General features: G+C 32.9%; 1 protein-coding gene and 1 pseudogene across 4 annotated transcripts in view; both read right to left on the bottom strand.

Annotated features, from left to right (window-relative positions):
* Positions 1-871: 871 nt before the first annotated feature.
* LOC122240011 lies at positions 872-988 on the bottom strand (annotated as a pseudogene).
* Positions 989-12849: 11861 nt separating this feature from the next.
* ARHGAP5 (Rho GTPase activating protein 5) overlaps positions 12850-21995 on the bottom strand; it is a 77899-nt gene continuing 68753 nt past the window's right edge. For all 4 annotated transcript variants that reach the window (XM_042989532.1, XM_042989530.1, XM_042989534.1 and 1 more), the window contains exons 5-7: positions 20425-20556; positions 19598-19703; positions 12850-15534 (exon numbers count right to left, since the gene is read on the bottom strand). In XM_042989532.1, coding sequence (XP_042845466.1) covers positions 15207-15534; positions 19598-19703; positions 20425-20556 — 566 coding nt within the window. In that variant the 3' untranslated portion in view covers positions 12850-15206. The remainder of the gene's footprint in view (positions 15535-19597; positions 19704-20424; positions 20557-21995) is intronic.

Raw genomic sequence — 21995 nt, 5'->3', positions numbered from 1 at the left:
CCATCTGACTTATGACCTGATAGATCTGATGGAACCTACCTTATTGTAGTTCTGGCCACATGGCCACTTGATAGCCATGGTCATGGTGTCTTTTCCAGGGTGTAGAAGCATACCAAGAACTTCTTGAAAGGTATATAATTCTCTGTAGGAATGGTGTGGATTGCTCCAAAACCCTAAGAGTCTATGTTGTAATTCTCCCATTGGGGAATTCCATAAACTCCTTGTTGTCTTTTCCCATCATAGATTCCTCCAATACCATTGAATGTGCTGTCATAAGGGCCTTTCTAAAAATATAGCCAACTACTTATTTGTATTATCAAAGATAGGAGTTATGGTTTTTCTCTGTACATTTTTTTCTACTTCATTAATTTTTACTTTTTTCTCCCTGATGACAATTTAGGCTTCCTAATGGATGATTCAAAGCTATGAAATTCTGTTTATAATATTTGTATGCAAAGCCATAAATCTCCAAGCATGGTTACCTCCCACAATTCAGCATCCCTCAAGATTTATTTTATCTTTTAGTTCAAAATATTTCCATTCTTTACTTTTTTTTTCACCCATGAACTTTTTTACAAGTATACACTTTATTTCCAAACATTTGGAGATTTTCTTATCTTGCTATTAACTTTTATCTTAACTTTTACTATAACCGGAGAACAAATTCTCTGTGATTTTAATCCTTTGGAATTTGAGATTTCCTTTGTGGTTCAGCTTATATTCAATTTTGTAATAGTTTCATTTAATTATCTACAGTTATCAGGTGTGGCTTCTAAAATAGGTTCCTTATGTCATGTTTGCTTATGTTGAAATCTTCAATACTTTTACTGATATTTTTTATTTGCTTGTTCCATGTGTTAATCTCCTACTTGGATAGTGGACTTTTCTATCTCTCCTTGTATTTCCAACATTTGTTTTGGTTTTATTTATTTTAAACTGATAAGAACAGATACTACACTCGATCTTAGCCAAAAGGCCGAGAAGCGATTTTTTTTTTTTAATGCTATGCTACTCGGTGCTTACAAATTTAGAATTGTTCTCTTCTTGCTGAATTAAACCTTTATCATTATTAAATGTTCTCTATCTCCAGTAATGCTTTTTCCCTTACATTTTACTGTCTTATAATAGTATGGCAACATCAGCTCTTAGTACTTGCATTATGTATCTTTTTTATAAAGTGCTTTATACTTATCTATTGATATAGCAGCAATATATTTTTCTTATTCTATAAATGAACATTACAGTGACTAATTTTTGAAAGTTAAACCAAATATGTATGTTCCTTTAAACATTTTGTGAAACGTACTTAAGATATTTAATTTATATTCATGACACAGCCCTATAATTATGTCCTTGTTGAATTTATCAAGATTATGTTAGCCTTCTAAAATCAAGTGTTTTCTCTTTTTCAATCCTACTGAAGACTTTATCAAAAATATGTGCTATTTCTTATTTAGTAAAATTCACCAGCAAAGTCGTATATGGGCCTATGAATGCATGTAAGCTTTGAAGTTATAGATTCGTTTTAATACATATCAAGCTAATGTTAGTATTTTCTACTCTTTTCATATAAGTTTTAATATGTTGTACTTTGGAGGAATTTTTCTATTTCACTCAAAGTTTCAAATATATTGGCATTCAGCTGTTTATAATACCATCTTTATCCTTTTAATCTTTCTGTATCCTTATGACTTTTGATGGCCCTTGTAAATGTGGTTTTGTCAGTTTTTGAATCCAGTCGGACTTCCTGTATCATTTACTTAGAACATTAATTTTTTTTTAATTCAATGTACTTGTTAATATGTTTGGATCTAAATGTACTGTAATACATTTTTGTCCTATGTGTCTCTGTTCTTTTTTTCTTTTTAAACATTTATTATTATTCCATTTTTTCCTTTCTTTCTTCAATGTTACACTCTTTTTACTTATCATTAACATTAGATTTACCCACATATTTACCATTGCTATTGCCTTTCATCCTTTCCTACATATCAACATTTCATCTGGAGATAGTTTTATTGTCTGAAAAAGTATTCAGTACTTCATTTTACAATCATTTTCTACTTTGTCTGAAAATATCTTTGATTTTACCTTTATTTTATAAGACTATTTTTTTTTCTATTGAATGCTAGGGAAATATTTCACTGCTGCTTGGCTTCTAATATTTTGACTGAGAAAGCAGCTTTAAGTGGTACTCTTGTAGGGAATCCTTTTTCTATTGTTGCTTTTAATTTTTTGTTTATTTTTCAGTTTTATTATGGTATGTTTCAGTATGTGTTTTTTTTTTTTTTTCCTTGCTTGTCATTGATTCACAGCTCTTGAAAGAGTTGTTTGTAGTCTTGATAGCTGTGGAAAGATCTCAGCCATTATCTAGTCATATATTGCTTCTTTCTCTCTCTGCTCTTCCTGGGAAATTCAATTAAATTTATGACAAGACTTTCTCTTCACTACATTTTAATTTTTTCAGTTTTTGTTCTTTTATTGTATTTTCTATTAACCACTTTCAATTCATGAATTCTATTTTCAGCTGTGTCTAATCTGCTATAAGTCAATCCTTTGAGTCCTTAAATTCAGCTAATATATTTTTGGGTTCTTTAACTTCCATTTGGTACCTTTATGTATTTGTGTAGTCATCTGCTGAAATCCTCTATCTTGACTTTTATTTCCTTGGGCTTAGCATATACAGTCTGTGTTGTTTGTTAGTTTTAATTCAGGTTGTCTGCACACATGCCTTGTTATTTTGGGTAGGACATCAAATTTGCAAAACTGTAGAAATACTTTGAGGTCTTCAAATCCAATACCTGTCCACCTACACCTATGGCAGGCCATCAGAAGTATTGTTCAGCCTCTCAGTTACCCCTTAAAGAATTGTGGTCCCAAAGGAGAGTTTATCTATCTGGGCCTTTTTTCTCCCCCTCATGCTGGCTGTAATCCTTCACTATCCTGTAAGCTTTTTTTTTTTTCTTTAAGCTTTTTTTTTTTTTTTTTTTTGTAATCTCTACACTCAACATGGGGCTTGAACACAAAACTATGAGATCAAGAGTCACACGCTCTACCAACTGAGCCATCCAGGCATCCCAATCTTGTTAGTTTTTTGATAGCCTTCAAACTGATGTTTGGAAGCAATTTTATCCATCTTTTTTCTAGGTTTCCTAAGCTGGAGGATTGGTCCAAATGATGTTACCTGGAAATACTAAAAATGGAAATCCTTTCTTGTTGCTTTAAGCCATCTACATTCTAACTAAATAGGATTCTGACTTCCTGTAAACGTAGCATAAGAAAGGTGAAGATATGTGGGAACTGTGGTAAAAAAAAAAAAAAATAACGAAAAAAAAACTCGTATACTAAATTTGGCTCCTTTCAAATTTCATCTTATGTTCATATAAAATTCTTATCTTTCTTTTGTGGAGAGATGGCCCTTGGAGCTATCTACTGTGCCAATTTCACTGAAGTAATTTATAACTCATTTTTGAATGTGAAACTAACTCTGCATCTTTGTTCATAGCATATTATCCTTTTTGTATATTATTATAGTTTCAGTTTCCTAAATTGCTGGTAAGACTTTTTTTTTTAATCTATATTCAGGAGATATATTAGTCTATAGTTTCTTCTAATATAGTTTTGGTATCAGGGTAATGCTGGCATTATAGAATTAGATGACACAATGCTCCTCTTCAATTTTCTCGAAGAGATATAAAGTTAACATCTGGTGAGTTAATGAAATCATGTTTACAGCAGCCTAGGAAATGTTTCCAGATGAAAATTGTTGAAGGCTAATAGCTTTTTGGTGAGAATAATTGCTTAGTTTAGAGCACTAGGTGACATCAATTTAAATACAATGCAAATTATTTCAAGTGGTTTTCCTTGAGTTTTGGGTTTGACGATATTACCAAGACTGCTCAGTTGCTGTCTACTCAGTCAATGCTGAGTTTGAATTGACTGAATAACCTCAATGGATGTATTGTGGAACAACTAAAGAGAGTTGAGAAAATATTCAGTACAACCTTAAATGGAATCTAATCTTACAATTGATGGTGGCAAAATATAGGTGTAGAACAGAAAGAAGCTTTGTACAACAAATTTATCAAGATTTTCAATATTAAGGCTTCAAATATGTGGTTACTCATTGTATTATTTATCAGCAGGTCCTTTATGGAAAGTATTTGAACTATCATGTGTTAGTAGTATCAATGGTAGACTTCATCAATTTTTATAGACTTATCAATTGTAAATTCCATGACTTTATCAGAAGCCAAATGTCCTGATTTGCCCTTCCACACAGCAATTCAATTTCTTAGCAATGATAAAGTTTGCACATTTTTGAGCTCAGGGCCAGGACTGAAACTTTTCTGAATGAGAGGACCCACCCCAACCACCATTATTGAACACTGAATGTTTCTCAAAATTAGCTTATTGTTACTGACTTGATGTTTTGTAATGAATTCAACCTAATATTACAAGGCAAAGTAGATAACATGCAAAGTCTATGCTGCAGGGAATGCATTTCATGATAACATTGTTTGAATCACAAGCAAATGTTCAGTTGCTCTATACATTTTCTGTACTATCAGAAATTAAAACAAAAAAAATAATTTCATTTCCAAATTTGTATTAGATGTACTTTCCAAGCTCATCCTATACTTCCAGCAGCAGTTTTTGTACCTTGATAAACTTACAAAAGGAAATTTCTATATTTCAAAATATATTTTAACCATATGAATGTGAAATTTCCACACAACCTTCAATTGGAAATGATTAATTTGCAATGTAATAACACTTTAAATTTTTGCCAATAAAAATTTTATGGATTTCCCCCCCCCCCCCAAGTATCTATAGAATATCCTTGCTTTTGGCCTCTCGGGCTGCAAAGCTTAAAATATTTACCACCTCCTAATGTAACACTGTCAGCTATATTTCAATTAAAAATATAATAAATATTTATCATCTGGCCCTTTATCAAGTTTGCCAGTCCACATCCTAATATTTCAAACTGGCAAGTTTTTCCTGTGAATTACTTAAGATGCCTTTTCCTCAACACATTCTTAGATGTTCTCTTCAGAATTTTTCTCACAAATATATCCATATAATTTCTGAGCTACATAAAATCTATGTGTAATTGCACTGATCCTGTGAGAAGCTTTCTTACTTTGAATAAATAATTTTCTTTCATTTATGAACTCTTGATATATACTGGAAACTACTGCCAAGGTCTCTGCCACAGTAAATAGTGGCTCAGGTACCCTGGTCATATCAAACAATCTGTTGGGGAAAGCTTTACACACACACAAACACATAGTTTTTTCTCCTTTGTCAATCTGCTGATGCTACTGTGGCATTTTCTAGAGAACTTACTACAATATGTTCTCTGACATGTATTTAAAACAAGATTTTTCCATGAAGGCACTCTTATTTAGTAGAAGCATAGTTTTTCCTCCAGTGTGTTTTCTGATACATTTAATCTAGCACTGTTTTCCAACTCACTACATATATTTCACTGTGTGCAGTTTCTGATACACTTGGCATTGTGACTTGGAAATTTAGAAACACATAGTAGCCCCCAGTATGAACTGCAATGTGCAACCGTATTAGTTATCTTTTGCTGTGTAAATTACCCCCAAACTCAGCAGCTTAAAACATTTACTACATTTACCAGGGACGAGAATTGGGAGAAGTCTAGTTGCACAGGTCTAGTTCTGATTATCTTGTGATGTTTCATTCAAGGTGTCAGCTGGAGGCTTCCAAGCTCATTCCCAATTGCTGGTAGACTTCAGTTCCTCACCATGTGCACCCCACAATATGACAATTTGCCTCCCTCAGAGCAGGAGATCATTTAGAGTGGGTGCCCAAGAGAGGAAATCACAGTCCTTTATAGTCTAGTCTTGGATCTAACATACCATCACTTCTGCTGTTTGCTACTGGTCACACAAGACCAATCTTGGTAGAAGGTACAGGACCATACAAAAACGTGAACAGAAGCCAGGGCCATGAGGGCCATTTTGATGGCTGGCTATCACTCAGTAAGCCAGTTTGATTTGTTGATGGACTTTTCAAACTCAGTATGTATTAGTCTGTCTCCAGTATGAAACTCTGATGTACATGGAGTTGTGACTTCTGGGTGAATGCTTTTCCACAGTTACTGCATTCACATGGCTTCTTTGCCAGTGTAAATTTTCTGAAGTGCAACCAAGACTGACTTAACAGGTGAAGGCCTTTTCAAATTTCAATACATTCACAGGTTTCTTGCTAGTGTGAGCATTACAGTATGCAAAGATGTGTGACCTTTTGGTAAATGTCTCTACGTATTTAATGCATGTATAATATTTTTGTTCTGAATGGTTGCAGATTAAGAAACATGGTCCCAGTTACCATGTTTCTCTCCAGTATGAATTGTCTGATGTTCAAACAGCTTCTGATTAAAGACCTGCTCATATTCCATATACATATAATTTTTGTATACGAATTCTTCAAAAGAACCTGAGTACTGATTGGTGGGCAAGATCTTTCCTACTTTATTTCATCTTGGCCTATATTCTTAACTCTGTTTTCCACAGGAGATGGAAGAAGGTTAGGTTGTCTTTAAGTTCCGATCAGAGTTGCTAGAAGAGGGGTTCTAGTCTCCGACTGATCTCTTCAGGCTCAACTTAAGTGCTTTTATCCAAGACACCAAAACCTCCAAAGTTTGTGGGTTTTAGAGGGAACTTGATTCAAAAGTCAGTCTCCAAAGAACAGTTGGAAATCTCAATGACAATACTAAATTGCCTAAGGACCACTTCTGCTTTCCTTGATTTTTATTTATTGCAGTCCTACTGGTGATGAAGTATCTTTGCTTTTGTTTGTATGGATCCATCTTTATTCCACAAGGCCTTTTCCTTGGCAGATACTGTATCTGCCCCATGTCTGCATTTTGAAGATGTCATTCCATTGTCTTCTGTCCTATCATTTCTACTGAGACATCAACTGTCAGTCTTATTGGTGTTATACTGAATATCTTTTCTCAAGCTGCTTAAAAAACATGGCCCATTTTGGATTTTCAATAATTTTATCATGGGTAGCTAGGCATAGTTTCAAACAGTTCTCTTGGACTGGGATTGTCTGAACTTGAGTCTGCTTTTTATCAGTTTTAGAAAACTGCTGACCATAACCTCTACAAGCATTGTTTCTACCCTAATTGTGCTCTCCTTTTGTGACTCCAAAATACATGCCAGACACTTTGAACATATCCTGAGATTATCCAGTGATAATCTAGTCTTCTGGGTCATGGGGAGTTAATTTTTGAGTTCTAGATGTCCTTTCACACAAAACATGAATCATTCCTTGACATATTTCATATATCAATCCTCTCCATTTTCTTCCTCATTAAATCACAATCGTTTAAAATAGCCTTACTCCACAATCTAGATCATTTAGATTCAATTGTACATTTTTTTCCCTCTTGGTTGTCATGATTTTGCTTCACATACCTAGTAATCATTAAACAGTATGCTGGATACTGTATATAAAAGAACTGTAGAATCTCAAAAATTATCTCCAAGACAATTTCTTCCTCTGAAAATGGTTCCCCTTTGCTGTTAGGCAGTTTTGGTAAGATTTAGTCCAAAGTCCAAATTTTATCCATTTCTAGGGTGTGGACCTAGAAAGTTTTCAATTGAGAAACTGGAGGGACCTTTGTATCCTCTTCAGCTTTGCCTTTCAGAAATTTTCAGCTTAGATTTTTAGCCTAAGCTTCAACATTTAACAAATATCTTGATAGAAATAAACTGGCTATTCTTTTAAGGCTTTCAAAACCTCGTTTTGCCACTCCAGCCCTGCGTAATCAGTAAAAGCACAGCTGGTTTCTCTTAATGTGGCCCTCTGCCTAGGCCAAATCCAGACCCCCAGACTGAGCCCAGCTTCTACAAAGGAAACTGGAGGGTAAAAGTTTCTGATCTACTAACCTCTGAACAGTTCTTCCCCTGATGGGAGTCTAGTGTAAGCATTTCCGTATCACACTGGTGCTTTTAAAAATACGGCTTTTGAAAATTATCCTGCTTTAATAGGTTAGATTGTGTGTTGACCTGCTGTGGGCAGTAACATCTCATGTAAAACATTGAACCTGTACAGTGTTTATAACGCAAATATTTACAAGTGGTAGAAAACAAAAATGGTGACTTTGGTAATTTGTGAGATGTATAAATTTAGAATACTAAAAACATTCTTCAATGCAACTCACTCCTCCAATTCTTTTTATTATCAGTTTCTTCTTTGACAGAACCCGTTTGTTCACAAAGTTATGACATAATAAATAGCTGAATTTTTCTAAGAAATAACACTATAACTTTCCTTAGTAAGATGGCTAGATCTTTGCCAATAAATTACTTTTCACTGGTTTATTACAACTTATGATTATAAAATTGCTCAGTAACTATCGAGTCTGTATATTAAGTCTAAATTTGTTTCTTAATTTTTTTAATGTTTAGAGAAACAGAGCACAAGTGGGGGAGGGGCAGAGAGAGAAGCCATGAAGCAGGCTCCAGGCTCTGAGCTGTCACCAAAGAGCTCAACGCAGGGCCTGAACCCACGAACTTCAAAATCATGACCTGAGCCGAAGTCAGATGCTTAAACCAACTAAGTCACCCAGGTGCCCAAAGTTTAAATTTGAATATCAAGGTTTTTTCTATGTAATGAACCATTCTCATGTGAACTTTTTCTTCCAGAAACTCCCATTCTGTCCTCCCCATATGGAATATATAAGCACATAACTGGGAATAAATATCTTATTTTTGTACCTCAAAGATTTGTATAGTTGGATGCCTTCTGGATAGTTTTGAGTCTTAATTTCCACTAGTGATTCTGAGATTTGGGAACCATGGCTTATAAACAGAAAAATACTCAAAACCCGGCACATTCTTAAAACTTCTAAGATTATTTTTACTTGAAGGACCTTGCTTGAATTTCAGACTGAATTAAGATTTGCTGCCTGTATGCCTCATATGGCACTTACGTAGACTAAAAACAGCCAAAAAAAGGTTTCAGAAGCAGAAACCTACTATTAATAGTGGTCACATACTTTTAGATCCATTATAGACATGATTTTGGTATTTAAGGGTATTTCAAAAATAATCACTTCATTAATGTCACAATTTACTGAAATATTTAACATTTGCTCATTAATGTACAGTGTGTGGAGATGCAATTACCACCCTCAAAAATACTAAGTCATCTTTAAGAATAGAAGGCTGTGAAAGCAAATCAATTCTTACATATATAAACAATTACTATTTTTTCAGGTTTTATTAAGTAACCTCTACACCCAATGTGGGGCTCAAACTCAGGACCCCAAGATCAAGAGTCACATACTCTTTCAAACTGTGCCAGCCAGGTGTTCCTGATATATACAATTGTATCACCAATCCTACCTACTGGATACAATGTTTTAATAATTTACTACGATCTTTTAAAGAACTATTCCACATAGCTCATTTATTAAAACTAAGAAAGATGATTCCTTTTGGGGAAAAAAGGGTGGTAAAACAGGACAATTATCATCACCCTCTGCAAATTATTTCTTTGACCTGTATTATTTGGAATTAATCTATCATAAATTATTCCACCTAGTTGGAAACTTGAACTTTACTAACCATCTTTGCCAGGGATCATCTGGTCTGTGAGCCAATTCTAGTCTGCTGCTTCTTTTTTGTAAACACAGTTTTACTGTAACACAGTCATGTTCATTTATTTCTATACTGGTTATGGCTATTTTTGCACTGCAACAGAATTGTGTCATAGATCATATGGCCTGCTAAGATATCTACAATCTGCCCTTACACAGAAAACGTCTGCTCACCTTAATCTACATGAAAATATTTAAATACATTTTTAAGTAACTTATAACTGCCATTGAAAAAAAAAGATTTTATTAAATAATCTCTACAACCCAATGTGGGGCTCGAACTCACAACTTGGAGATTAAGAGTCACAGGCTCCAAAGACTGAGCCAGCCAGGCAGCCCTCTACCATCAATTTGAAACTAAAGAATTGGATACATTTTAGTTTGTATTTGAAAAATGCATCACTGGTAATGGTTTCTCTCTATAAACCAAAAACATTTGGCAACTAAACGTCTGAACACCGACAAAAATGAAAAATCTGAAAATGAAATTTCTAAGAGATCAATTTAACAGAGGATCGAATGGCTCTGTTCTCATAGCTTCGGTTTTTGTTTTGTTTTTAAAATCTTTTCACCTACACATTTAAAATAACTCAAGTCCTACACAAATAATAACAGAAGGGATAGTGTGGATTGCTTCTAATTTTACTTGTAGTTTTAGGGTATTACATATAAAGTGGCTTCACTAACCCCTACAAAGACAATTATTTAGATAAAATGAAATACCAGAATCTGAAGAGAAGGGAAAGAAAATAAGAGCTCCACGTTTAAAATGGTAAGATCTTTTAAGAACTACAAGTACCTAAAACATATTAAATGATTAGGACAAAACACTTAGTTTATTAAGGTCACAAGAAAATGATCTGGTGAGTGGAGACACATAATTACAACTAACTTGTATGAACTAGTGAAGCAATGAGTAAACAGGTCAATTGTTAAAGCCCACGTCACTTGTATTGGAATAAAATATAATACAAAATAATTTTGAAAAAATAGGTCACAACACTAAGAGAATCTTAACTAAAAATGAGGCAAACTTTTAGAACAGGAGAGCCATTATTAAAATGTTCATAATTTTTACACGAGGCAAATAAAATTGAATAGAAAATCAGCACTGTGGGAATTAAACAAGTGTTTCTAAACTATAAATTCTGTGACAACTACTCAGTGTGTTTACTGTAGATCTTAGCACTACTTGTAAAATGACAACCAAAATTGCTAGCACTGTATTAATTTTAGGGTTTATAAATTTTATATATTAAACAGTAATGATTGAAATCTTAAAACTTTGACTACCATTAGCCTTCCAAAATCATTTCTATTGCCTGAAAAATTTCTATGAAATACTAATATTAAACACTTTAAGATTTAACTGATATGACATCTGTGGATCCCCCCACCTACCTGCTCCCACACCCACAGAGATAAAACTAATATTGGGGCTGGGGACAGAAATCATGCTTATAGGATGATGACAAGGTTCAACTTAATAGTAAATATCCCCAAAGTTTGTTAATTAGATTTTAACTAATGTAAAGAGATCACAGTACTTGGATATCTAATGATTGGATATTGGGTATGAGATATTAATGCTTGTACAGTTTTCTCAACTACACACCGATGTTACCATAAGAAATCCATTTTGAAGAGTGGTTCCTTCCCCTATTAAATCTTAGAAAATTTTATTTTCAGACATTTGAGGAACTGAAAAGGCTGCTGAGAACGTCAAGAATTCAAATACAATAAAAAAGTAAATAAAACCCATAACTGTTGAAACAAATCAGAAATTGTTCAGCCTAAGAATTAAGGTAATTAATTAAAATTACCAATTTCAAGAAAAACAAAAATTAAAGTCAGACTTCATCAGATCCACAGAATATTAGAACATACATCCATAAAGTTTGGCTTAATATTCATAAACCAATTAAGACAAAACAAAAGTATATTTTTCAATGTTAGCAGCTCTGCTAATAAACTAAAATAGGCTTCAAAATATTTCCAGTGGCTCAAAAGAACGTGTAGCCACAGCTCAACCAGGTCCAGGTAACAGTGGAATCAGAAATCTGTGCAATCAATCTTTTCCTGAACATTTAAAAACTGAATTTTCACCAGTATGCGTACATCCAAAATGAATTTTGGATCTCCTCTCATGGTATAGTATAAAAGCTTAGTAATATACCTCCCTACTAAAACTTTCATCATATTGAAAAATTTATTTTTATTTTCCTATTTTACACAAAAAAGAAAATAGCTTTTACCAATGAAATGGTAAAATTAGAGGCAACTATAACTTAAAATTACACAGCTTCTTAATGTTTTATTCAGAGCATTCTTTATACAGAAGAAGCTTCACTGATATTTAATTTACTGCAGCATCCTGTGGGTGAAGCACAAAATTACATTAATTATAAACAAAGAAACAAAGCACTTTTGACTTTTTAAAATTATATATATATTTATATCCAGTTGACAAATAGCATCACAATTATTACCGTATAAAAAACTAAAAATCACCATGGAAGCTAAGGCCTAAATCTTATTCCAATTGTTCCCTTTTGTTTATATCTAAGAGATATTAGAAATTAAATTCCAGTACCTTAAAAAAAAAAAAAAAGGGTCTACATTATTTACACACAGTATGGAAAATAAAAGCTGCTTTTTGGCTAAGTTAGATTGTGGTTACCTACACAGTATTTACATCGTCAATGTTGGGGGGAAAAAGCACTAAACAAATACCATTTCAAATGGAAATACATTATGCCTGGAATTTTGTTCTAAAATTAATTGTATATCCTAGTGTCTGTTGAAATAAATTTGACTTCCAATAAATCTATTAAAAATTTGAAAAGGAGTACCACTATGCATCTTTATATTGCTAACCTAACCACTGTTAAGTACAATATTGTAGTAACTACAAGCACTGAAGCTTAAATGAAACAATGGCAACATGTGTGTAGATGGAATTTTATTTAAAATTGTAAAATATAATGCCTTAATGTTTACCCATAATTATGAGACTATCTAATATCCTTTTCATCCTTTAAGTCTCATATATAATATGTCCCTAAACAGTGAGACCTTCCAGTAACTTACCAAAGCAAAGTTTAATTATATTATTCTGTCCTTAGAATTATTTTTCTAATATTTAAAAACATATCTAAACCCTTGGCAAAAACAAACGCAATCAATTCAGTGTAACAGACTGAGCTTTAAACTGTACTTTAATTTTCAATTAACTGAAACCTATAGGTTAATTGAACCAAATGTAGAATTTTAAATGACCCACTACGAAGCTTTTCAAATCAATTATAGAATGCATAGAAAAGTGGAGATAAGTTTTGGGGAAGGTGTAAGGTAGTTAATGTGGAAAATGATAAATGCTAGTTTTAATAACAAAAATGGTACTTAATGTACATGAAAGTTAAATTAACAAAGTATAAAAGAGAATAGCTTAAATAAACTGGGATTCACATATTACAATAGCAAAGTCATGACCAAATGAACTGAAGACAAGAACAGCTCTGAAAATTCTCTTTTCAGCCTACTTCCAAAAGAAATAGTCAGGCTTTTTTCCTGTACATAGTTTTGAGCTTTGTCTATACCATATATAGTAGAAAAATAAATTCTTTAGCAACCTAGAAACAGTTTATAAAACTCTTAAAGTTTAATTTTCTTTGCCAGACATGCCAATGTTAAACTGACAGCTATAAATTAAAGCTATATAGACAATAGGTTATTAAGTAATATAGAACAAGTTAAGAATACTACATTTACCGGATTTTTCTTTTTAAAAATTACTGTACTTTCTTAATTCCTGTGTGCTTTGCAATAGGAATAATAGGGACTTTGTTTTCTTAGAAAAGATAATAACATGTAAGAGTATAACACAAATAAGATAATTTATAATATACATGTACTTCAACAGCAGCCTGGTTGATGTTGACATCTTGATTCTGAAGTTAAAATTAGAAGTACAATACCTAGGACATAACAGTTGGGAAAGACGGTATTTATTTTAGGGAAAAATGGAGCAAATCAAACTCTTAGGAGCCTCCAATCTCAAAATCATCTATTTACTATAATACACATAAGACAACCTTAAAATTGTATTATGAATGAGGATTACAACACGGACCAAAGAATTTCCTCTTTCCTACAGGAAAAGATAACCTAACAAGGAAAAACAAACCATTTCTTTTTCCTTTCCAGAAAAAAATGGCATGGTTTGGTAATAAACAAATTTTGAATAAAGCCTAAAAAAATTTATGCCACCAGTTCTGAAATTTTTATCCGTAATTTAGTGTTCTGGTTGGATCTTTACTAACAAAACGTTTAACCCCCAAAGCAGCAATCATTTACAGCAAATCTGGTACCAACATCAAAAGAAAAAATTGTTTTAAAAAATGGTGCAAAAGCATTTTGGATTTTAGTACAACATATCACAGAAAAGAATATGAATACAAGTTTGCAACTTTATATGTACACACTCCAAAGAGGCTGTCAGTACCCAAAGTATTTTTATTGCTATATTAGCAATGGATTTTTGGATATGTTTTTAAGGGCCACATAAAAATAGATTCAAGGAACAGATTAAATTGAAGTCCTAGATTAAAATGTTTGGTTTAAAGAATTTTCTACAACAAATTTCATGTTTATGTACGAAAAGTTATATAACCTTATATGAAAATGTCATGAAGTATTTTCTACACTATACTAAATGTATTTCCCAAGAGGGAAAAAATTAAAATATCTAAAATATATTAGATTAAGATTACAAGACCATCATAGATCTTTTGAACATGCATCTGTTTACAGAATTAACAGTATACAAGATGTTTATTTCATTATGGACCATAAAGAAATGAGTTGGTGACAACTATCCTTTGCACAATATTATCAACTCACTTTAGCCACAAGTATATCCTTGGTATGCGTGTACAAGAAATATGTTCATTTACCCCTCATCAAATCATCCACAGGTTTATTTAGAAGTAAAGATGAAGGTGCAGAAATATGGTAAGTGTATTTTTCTTTCTTTCAAACAACATCCCAAGCATGGCATAAGTAGCCTGAAATTATAAAATACTTAACTGGGCTTTTAGTTATCTACACAGACTGCTAAAATGTAAATTAAGTTGCCCAAATCAGCACATCAAATAACAAAATCAGCCATAAAGCAGGCTGAAAAGCATTAAATGTTTCATATATGAGTTTTTAAATCATTTAATTTCTATAGAAAAATTTTATTCACAATATAATGTGACAGAAAATGCCACAGGAATGATATACTGATTGCAATAAGGTTGCATGCAACAGCAGCTTTGTATTTTATAGCTATTTTTGTTTATAAAAATTAAACCTCTCCAGTCATGCTTATCACATGTTAGATTTGTAATGTAAATGACTAAGGAATTATACCATATAGTTCAAAGAGAAAATGTCTCATCATTTTGACTGTGAATTACCTGTAAGAAAAATCAAGTATACTACTGAACCCTGAAACATGCATGCCTAGATTTGCTTTTTGTCCAAATTCAGGCTGTCTGCAATCAGTTCGTACTTATATAATACCAAGAGGATCTGTCTGTAACTGTGGTTGAATCAGCTGAGGTTGCAAAGGTGGTGGCAACTGAAGCGGTACCATTGGTTCCACCAACTGTCCTGGGTTTGAAGGTGGTGGAGGAGCCACAGTGTTCACAGTTTCCACAATTTCTCCATTATAAAAGAAAAACTGACACTGCTGAATGAATGTTTCAACAACAGACTGATGGATCTTAGTAGTAGACAGAAACTCTCGATTTTCAAAATCGGGTCTCATCAAGGTTGGCCAAAAACAGATGGATAAGTTGTCTGCTGTCATTAGGTTGATTTTGTTTTGCTGACTAACCCTGAAATTATGATAGGAAAAAACAATTAGAAACCAATCAAAATTCATGGCAATTTAAGTATCAGAGATCTCAGATGATTTAGTTTTAAAAATTTTTTATCTTAACGTCACATTTAAACCATCTTTCTTCTTGTGCATTCTAAGATTTTCAACTACATTCTAGTAACAGGAGACAGCAAATCCATTCCTTGTGAAAAATCAAAGATAGTCTTTAAAAAAACGTGGTACCAGGGGTTTTATAATTTATGTATAGAAACCTCCTTAATGTGTGTGGAAAAAAAACCTTTTTCTCAGAGTAAGGAGGACACGTGACAAACTTTAATGAGTTTCTGGCAACAGAGACCGAAAATTCTAACTGCATATCCAAATTCCTTGACTATTATGAGAGATGAAAAGACAAACCGTGGTATTGTCAGCTCACTGATCCTTGGAAAAATCAAACTTTAGAAAAATTACTCTATCATATCCTCCAACCAACAGACTTTTTCAACTTTCAAAAAACTTAGTTTCTAATATTGCAAAAAAGAATCTTTTCCATCATTAAATATATTGTACCTTGCTACAAATTTAATTTGAAAGACAACAGTTCACAGAAACACATTCCACCTTAAAATTCTTAGTTAGAATTTTAATAAGAATTTATCACTTAAGAATTTACTTAAGAATTTATAAATGATTATACATTGTATTAACAGATTTACATATAGCTCTTTAAATATGTGAGCAAGCACTTCTACCATTGTAATAAGAAACCTAAGAGAAAAATCTTAAATTATAAATCAAAATTATTAAATTGGGGAAGAATCTTAGTATTTCTATCTGATGCTCTTCTTCCACACATAAAGAAATAATCCAGGATGGAAGGTAGTGGGAAAATCTCGTAATTAAATTTGCACATCAAAATATTTTAAATATAAACCAAAGAAACCCCTTCCCCCAACCACAGGAATTGTTCATCTGAGGTAAAGTAATATGCCCTAAAAATATGTGTTCTATGGTAAAAGTTATTACTATTTGTTAAGAGAGAAAATTAGAATATTCAGAATAAAGCTGACTAACTATAGTGGGTCCATTCAGTTGTTTCTATGCAGTAGACAAGTGTAGATTCTGAAAAAAGAAAACCGAACAAAAAACGAAAGGCAAAAAACAAAAACACCTGTAAAGTTGAAAGACATTACAGCATGGGCATCAGGTCTATTTGCTCAGTCAAAAACTACAAAAGAAAGGTACCAAGTAAGAGATGAGGGTGCCTAGGAAAGGCTTCCTTGAAGAGGTAATGTCTGATGTTTGAGTTAAGAGTGATGGGCAACTGGTAAAATGGTAGGAAGGGAGGGTAATTCAGTCAAAACAGTGGTTCTCAACTTCAGTGTGTATCAGAACCTCCTAGAGGGCTTGTTAAAACAGAGACTGATAGTTATGTCTGGGGTGGGATCTGATAATTTGCATTCCTAACAAGTTCTGGGGTGATGCTGCTACTGCTGGTTTGAGGACTACATTTTGAGAACTGAGGCAGTCATATTAAGATGTAATGACAGGCACAAATTGATACCTCTGATTAAATGCTATTAATCCAGCTACTTGCTGTGTTGTGTGCTTAGAGGAAATGGAAAGAAGGCGTAACTGAGTAAGTGAGAACTAGACCACTTAATGTTGAACATTTTTTTCTTTAGGATATAAGATGTTATTCAATTAAAAAACATCTTTATAGAAAGATCATTCTTAGATCAGGATCACAGGAGGATCAAGAGGAAAACTGGCATGAAGAGAGCTTAATTACAATGAAACTAGAGTTACCTAAATGAGAAATGATAATGGCTAAACTAAAGCAGTGGCACAGGAACAAACAGGAAAAATAATTAGAGGAGAAAAAAGTGATTCAACACAGGAACTCACTGAATATGGAGGCTGAAAGAGAATATAACAAAAGAGTAACTCCATGGATTCATTTCTGCAATTTGCCAATGATCTATTATATATTTATTTATCATTCATTTCTTATACTAGAACTTAATGAGTGACTGCTTTGTTCACTTTCTGTGTCCCTAGCACTCTTCAGAATACTTGGCACACAGAGTTCCCATTACAGTCTGGTTGACCAATCCTTTTAAAATTTAAGTCTGATGATATTATTTCTCTGCTTTACTCTCCAGTGGTCCCCCTACCACTCAGAGTGACAGGCATGCCATGCTATTTTCATTAAGAAAGTCTCATTCCTCACCTCCTCACAAATGTCAGTTGGAAGTCAACAGTGTGCTTAGCGACATACACTCATAAGCAATTTCCTTGTCAATAAAACATTTTAAAGATTAAAGTTAGACATATTACACTCTGAGAAGTACTGTCCTATATAATCTCACACTGTCTCTCTTCCCTTTCTGACCTTACCTCTTACTCTGTTCATCCTTCTCTCTACTGGAATCACAAAGTCCTCTGCCATTCCTCAACACATCATGTATGCTTCTGCTGCTGTATGGTTCTATTACTGAAGCCAAACATGGTACTGTCTAAAATAATATTGCTAGTGGACTAGTACTATGCTTCTCTGACCATGCTTTTCCCCTTGGTCTTTTTTCCCTATTCTTTTAAATAAAGTACAATTCTGGGGTGCCTGGGTGTCTCAGTTGGTTAAGCGTCTGACTATGGCTCAGGTCATGGTCTCAGGGTTCATGAGTTCAAGCCCCACATCAGGTTCTGTGCTGACAGCTTGGAGCCTGGAACCTGCTTTGGATTCTGTGTCTTCCTCTCTCTCTGCCCCTCCCCTGCTCACACTCTGTCTCTCAAAAATTTTTTTTAAATAAAGCACCAATTCTTACTTCAGCACTTTAATCTGGCCAAACAATAATATGTTCACAAACCATCTTTACACTCTATATTGGGTAAGGTCTCTAACAGTACCATGTACACATCCGTTATCATTTCAAGAACCATTTGTATGATAATTTTCAAAAGATGATACTCCACTAATTTTATGACAATACTAGTATGCTGGTATTTTCTCAAGGAGGGAGACTTCAGAGAATAGTTACTAGAAACCTTAATATAATTTTATACTACACTGATTGCAACAATAAAACTTTAAACATTTAAGAGATACAAAACTGAAATGTACTTGGGTTTCAACATTGATGTTATAAGTTAAAATAAAAAAAAACTTCATTAGTGTCAATAGAAATTATAAGGAGCAGACTTTTGAAAAACTTAGCACAAATACTAGTAATTCTATTTAGTCCTAAGAACAACTTTGTGAGGTGTTATATTTCTCATTTTTATAGTTGAGAAAATGAAGACTTAAGCAAGGTTAAGTAATATGCCTAAGGTCACATAACTAATAAAAATGTTTCATATCTGAGCCTCTCTGACTCAACAGTCTGAGCTTTAAGCTATGACACAATACTGCCTTTCACTTAATAAATGGTATTGTGAAGAGAGTTATCACTTTACAAAAAAGGATACGCTTGAAGTTTAACATATTTAAGATTTTAGTGCAGGATTAATGTCCTACATTTCAGGTTAACAGGATGGACGGTAATATGAATTTAAGTTTCTGATAAAATTTCACTTTGTGGGCTGTACCCGAACAAAACAAGCAAGATATACAAAAGCAACAGAGTGTGATACAAAAATTAAGTGAAACCTCTAAGAGACTTGGGGTCTTACTCATAAGATGTGTCACTTATTAATTATGTGACACTGAGTATCTAATTTCCCTCTTTAAACCTCAATTTTTCCAACTTCAAATAGGTTCATTTGGTTAAGAGTCATTTCATACCTAAAATTCTAAGAGTCTATAGAAGAGAACTGTTGAATAATAGCAATATTCTTACTACTTATATAATATACTTACTATACTATTTATATAATCATTACATGTACTAAAAGAGTCACAATCATATACCTTTCTTTAAACAAGTTGTGAAAATCTATTTTAAAAATCCAGAGAAGACCCAAAATTCAACTATATTTAAAATTAGTTTGCCTCCTTTTCTCTATCTTATTATTAACCCAATTTAAAATTGGAAGTTTAAAATTTACAGTGCAACTGCATAAACAAAAAATAAAAATACCTGTTTAGATGTGTTATTACATATCTGAATACATCATAGTTTACAGGATGAAATTTCTTAACAATTTCTTTCAATGCATGAAGACGTTCTGTTTTATCTGGGATTTCTGTAAAATCAAAGTAGGAAGGAATTTGTTGAAACACACATTTAAAAATATCTGATAAAGCTTCCTGCTTTGCTTACTGTAAAAGACAATGAAGAATCTGTTTGAAGCATATGAGAATAAGTAAACAAAAACAAAATGTTCTAAGAAACCTGCTAAATACATTATCATCTATTACAATAGCCTTTTTGCATGTAAAGCTAATCACAAGGTCAAATTGACTCAGAGATAAAATTTGAAATGGTTATACTGAATAAGCACCTACTTTCCTACCTTACTTTTGCAAAAAATGACTTAAGATATGAGGTCAAAGTTAATTTGACTTTAAAAAACTTAAATACACATGTGTACACACCATACACAGGTTAATATTTTACTGAAATATGTTAGAGATACATTCACATGAAGAGTTCATTTAATTTTCTTACACAGCCTCTAAGTCTGAAATAAAAATACAAATCACAAATTTCTAGTACAATGATCTTCAAATTGCTAGAAGCACTGAGTCACCTGAGAGACCAGCTACAACTAAATATTTCTGGGGATCACTCCCCCGGATTCTGATTTTGTTTACTTGCAGGAAAATAACCTTTAAGAAAGAGTCTTATAAGCTGAATTTTTATTAGCTACACATTCTAGTGCATGGATGATTTTAACACAAAGCAATCAGTACATTAAACCCACCATCATCATCTCTCTCCAAAAAAGGAGGCTTACAACTTACTTGCTGCTTCCAATAGCTCTGGATGAAGAGAATACGGAATTAACGGGTCTGGCAGATCTGCAAAGAAAGCTTTAAGAGCTCCAGCTACAGCATTTACTGTTACTTCCATTGATACGAGACTGATATTATGATCTACAAGACAAAAATTTAAATTTGTAATTTATATAATAAAATTTTAATTAATTATAAGAGAGGTAAGCTAAATATAGGTACTTATAGATCCAAATGTATTAGAGTCTTCTCCTCAGCCGTGTTTCTTTACAGGCTGATTCACCCCTCCCCAAATGTTTTTTTTTTTTTTTTAAGTTTATTTATTTTTTAGAGAGAGATAGAGAGAGAGCACATGGGGCAGGGGCAGAGAGAGAGAGAGAGAGAGAGAAAGAAGTGGGAAAGAGAATCCCAAACAGGCTCTGCACTACTAGTGCAGAGCCTGATGAGGGCTCCATCTCATGAACTGTGACATGACCTGAACCAAAATCAAGAGTCAGATGTTCAACCAACTGAGATGCTCAGGAGCCCCTCCTACTCTGTTTTAATAAGTTTGCCTACATAAGGGAAGAGAGAACCAAGCAGGAAGCATCTTCTATTACAGCAAATGTAAAAGGCTGTTAAGGCTTATTAGTATGTAATAGAGCATGAGCATTCACTAATACCTACCTTTTAAAATATTTTGTTTACATAAGCTATTTTACAGGGGCACCTAGGTGGCTCAGTCAATTGGGTTACCAGATTCCCTTTCTCTCTGCCCCTTCCCCACTCTCTCTCTTTCAAAACAAACTTTAAAAAAGGCCATAAAAAAACAGAAAGACAAAAGATAGGAATTAAGCATATAAATTTTAGTTTAAACCTTCTACTTATACTTGCTGAAATCAGGTGAGTTTACACCTTCTAGCTTACACTTGATTTTTTTGTATGGAATAGTTTCATCTCAACCCTTTTCAGTGAAGTTCTGACTTAAAAAACAAGAATAGAATATACTAAAGGTGTATCACAAGGTTAATCTGCTATTAAAAGAATTATTTTTTCCTTTTATAATTTTGGTATTTATGATATCAAATTTTGATATTTATGACAGAAAATGTAAAAACACAGATCAACAACAAGAAAAAAATTACCCCCATCACCTAGAAACAATCACTATTTACATTTTATTTATTCGGGCATGTTTCCTTTCATCCCTTTTTATTCATTAAAAAAAAAAACTAGAAAAATCATAAATACATTTTTATACTGGATTTTGTTTTTAAGGCATTATCTAAGATGATTAAAATTTCACAAGCAAACGTTTAAAACATTTTCTGTGTGTACCAAGTAACATTTAATTGTAATATAATTGAAAATTTGCAAGAATAGTACTAAGAATTCACACATCCTTAACCCATTAATAACCTTTTGCCCTAAATGGTTATAATGACCACAAAATATTCCCCAAGATTTAACAATTTACATAATATTTTATTACTGAACATTTAGATTTTATTTAAAAACATTAAAGATGCTATGATAAACACTATTATATACTAAAGCTTATTTTCTTAGGCTACATTTTCTATAACAAGAGCTATCCAATG

The sequence above is a fragment of the Panthera tigris genome, chromosome B3 (genome assembly GCF_018350195.1).
Source record: "Panthera tigris isolate Pti1 chromosome B3, P.tigris_Pti1_mat1.1, whole genome shotgun sequence".
In the NCBI taxonomy this organism is placed as follows: domain Eukaryota; kingdom Metazoa; phylum Chordata; class Mammalia; order Carnivora; family Felidae; genus Panthera; species Panthera tigris.
This window is presented reverse-complemented; position numbering and strand designations above follow the sequence as displayed.